Source organism: Merops nubicus, unplaced genomic scaffold (assembly GCF_000691845.1).
Source record: "Merops nubicus isolate BGI_N331 unplaced genomic scaffold, ASM69184v1 scaffold22310, whole genome shotgun sequence".
Classification (NCBI taxonomy): domain Eukaryota; kingdom Metazoa; phylum Chordata; class Aves; order Coraciiformes; family Meropidae; genus Merops; species Merops nubicus.
In genome coordinates, this window is record NW_008582486.1 from 12,856 (window position 1) to 15,806 (window position 2,951).

The 2,951-nt window shown below is 49.8% G+C and overlaps 1 protein-coding gene across 3 annotated transcripts in view; it reads left to right on the forward strand.

Annotated features, from left to right (window-relative positions):
* Window positions 1-660: 660 nt before the first annotated feature.
* The window catches only part of FOXN2 (forkhead box N2), a 16,256-nt gene continuing 13,965 nt past the window's right edge, over window positions 661-2,951 (forward strand). For 2 of the 3 annotated variants that reach the window (XM_008937884.1, XM_008937892.1), the window contains exon 1: window positions 667-1,203. In XM_008937884.1, the coding sequence (XP_008936132.1) occupies window positions 667-1,203 (537 nt within the window). Of the gene's footprint in view, window positions 1,204-2,951 lie in introns of all 3 variants that reach the window. The other variant, XM_008937877.1, reaches the window with a different exon arrangement.

Sequence of the window (2,951 nt, forward strand, 5' to 3'; positions counted from 1 at the left end):
GACTGGTTACAAGGGCATAGAGTGACAGGAGGAGGGGTGATGGATTTAAACTACAGCAGGGTGGATTTAGATCAGACATTAGGAGGAAGTTCTTCACTATGATGGTGGTAAAGAACTGGAACAGGCTGCCCAGAGAAGTGGTGGAGGTCCCATCCCTGGAGACATTGAAGATCAGGCTTGATGGGTCTCTGAGCAGCCTGATCTAGTTGGGGGTGTCCCTGCGTACTGCAGTGGGGTTGGACTAGATGACCTTTAAAGGCTTTGGACTGGAAGGGACCTACCTTCTATGATTCAGAATCAAACACTTCTAAAGAGAGTCAACTTACGATATAATAACTGGCGAGTTACTGTGGGAGCCGACTGGATTAGATCCTACCTGTTGAAGTCTTTTCCAGATGTCAGATGTTGACATCAAAATAGCTGTAATTTCTGTGACCAGACTGGCAGTTTGAGACAGAGCAGTTTTGAAGTGCTTCCCATAAGTTCGGTTTATGAAGCCAGTGGAGTTAACACACCCTCATGAGCTTAGGGGGGGGGCTCATGCTGGCCCCTGGCTCCCCTCAGTGCCTGCAGCAGCGCGGGCGCGGCACAGCCCCGCGTTTGGGTTTGGTGGAAGATTTGCACTGATTCCTGGCTGTCTCCTCTGTTGCAGACCGATACAGCTCAATGGGTCCAGTCACTGGAATGACTCCGGATAAGAAAGCTGAAACGCCAGGAGCAGAAAAGGCCGCGGGGCTGCGGCAGTGCCATGGAGTGGGAAGCCTGCCTGACGCCGGCGATGCCGGCAGGCCCAAGGCCACCGTGGTGGACAGAGATTCAGCAGACGATGAGCTTACAAATTTGAACTGGCTGCATGAAAGTACTAACCTGCTCACAAACTTCAGCCTCGGAAGCGAGGGTCTTCCCATCGTTAGCCCCTTATATGACATCGAGGGCGACAGCGTGCCATCCTTCTCGCCGTCCTGCTACCAGAACCCTGAAAAAAAATCCTCCACTTCCAAACCCCCTTATTCTTTCAGCCTTCTCATTTACATGGCGATTGAGCATTCCCCCAACAAGAGCTTGCCAGTCAAAGAAATCTACAGCTGGATCCTGGAGCGCTTCCCCTACTTTGCCACGGCACCCACCGGCTGGAAGAACTCGGTGCGACACAACCTCTCCTTGAACAAGTGTTTCCGGAAGGTGGAGAGAAGCCATGGCAAGGTGAGACCTGGCAGGAGGGAGGTGGATTAAGTTTGGAATTCAGGGGAAATGGAGAAGGCTCTATTGTTCTCCAGGACTTTGAGTGTTTTCTCCCTTCTGTGTTGTCTAACACTGTATTTGCCCCTCCTGACAGGTCACAGGATGACAAATGCCACTTGGTCGTGTTATCTGGTGCTGACCTGGAGAGAGCTAGCTGTGGTGCATCCTTTTTAAAGGTGGCTAACATGCTATTGCAAAGAACCCTGGTTCCACTTACAACTTTGGTAGCCTGCAATACCCAGCCTGAAATTTCAGACATGTCTTAGGACTTGTTTTTTATTGAAGCTTCTTAAACTGTTGCTTTCTGTTTTTCAGTGCTGAAATTTTGAGGGGTGTTCTTCCTTCCTTGCTTTTCCAGCATGGCCACAACTACGGTCACACTGGCCAGCAAAGGAGTTTGCAGGATGCCAGTGAGCTTCCTGGCTTGGCTAGCAGGGGTGTTGCCCATTTGGGTGCAGCTGTGGTCTTCTGCAAGGCACATTTGCTCACAGGCACGGCATGTGTACGTGGCTGGGTGTTTCTCAGTCTAACAGCTGCCTTGAATATTAAACTGACCCTTTTACTTGTAGTCTTCTTTTTCACTTAGCCCAGTTCTGGCTTTCCAATAACCACCTTAATTCCTGCGTTTAATGTAGTACAGTACATTGCTTTAGCCTCTGTCATAACAGTGTGTGTCTCTGGAGGGTGCAGACACAAGCTTCTCTTCTTAAAGTCAAGGATACTCTTTTCTTTACAAATTCTTCTTCTGACTTGTATGATTTTACTAGTGATTTCCTTCCTCCTTCTCTCGTTTCCCATCCCATTCCTCAAAGAACCAGCTCTGACTTAAATAAACCAACAAACCACATACCTAGAGCTGTGTGCTTGGAGGTCAGTCTGGCTGGTAGCAGGCTGGCTATCAGAAGTGCACGCAATGCCTGGCAGCCTCTCGCTGTAGATAGAGGTCCTGGAGCCAAGCTGGCATTGGGAAGGACTGTCTTGTGCTTCCTGCTTCTCAACATCCCTGCTTTTCCATTAAAGTGTTAGGGTGGTGTTTTCCCAAGCAGCATCTCTGCCCTTGGAAAAAAAAGACATTTTGCTGCTCTGTGGCATGTCCAGTAACTTCCCCATAGCCGAGCCCTGCCGAGCCTTAGGACAGGCTTTTAATGTGGCTCCAGGTGATATAAGAGGGTAACTGAGCTGCTGCAAGCTGTGAAGGACCTGGATCAGTGACCACATGCTGCTGCAGGTGGCAGAGGTGCCCTTAAAGGACAGCATGGCTCTATTCAGGAAGAGAGACATGAGCTTCAGAAGAATTAGAGCAGGGAAGGGAAATCTCCTAAGTGGGTGTATGAGTTCTGCTATCTGTGGATCTGCCCTTCAACGGTCAGCTGTTTCCAGCCTGGAAACCCCTATGGTTTAGGATTCAGTAGTCAAACCTCATGTCTTGGCATTTGGATGGCAGGAGCTTGCTATTGTCCAGTCCTCTGCTTACCCTGGCAGCTCCACCACCGCTGGGCTCAGAGGATTGCCTGCTGCTAGATGTGACTTGCCCAGTAGGAAAACCCAAATGCAGCATAGCTACCACCACTGCCAGTAAGGTGTTGCTGATGTGCACTGTCAGCATTTTCCCAGGGCTCCAGAGACTGCACAGCTTTCTAATTCTTAAGAACAGAAACTGCATTTACCACAAAACAAAAAGTCTCAAAAAAGCGTCACCCCCCCCCCGC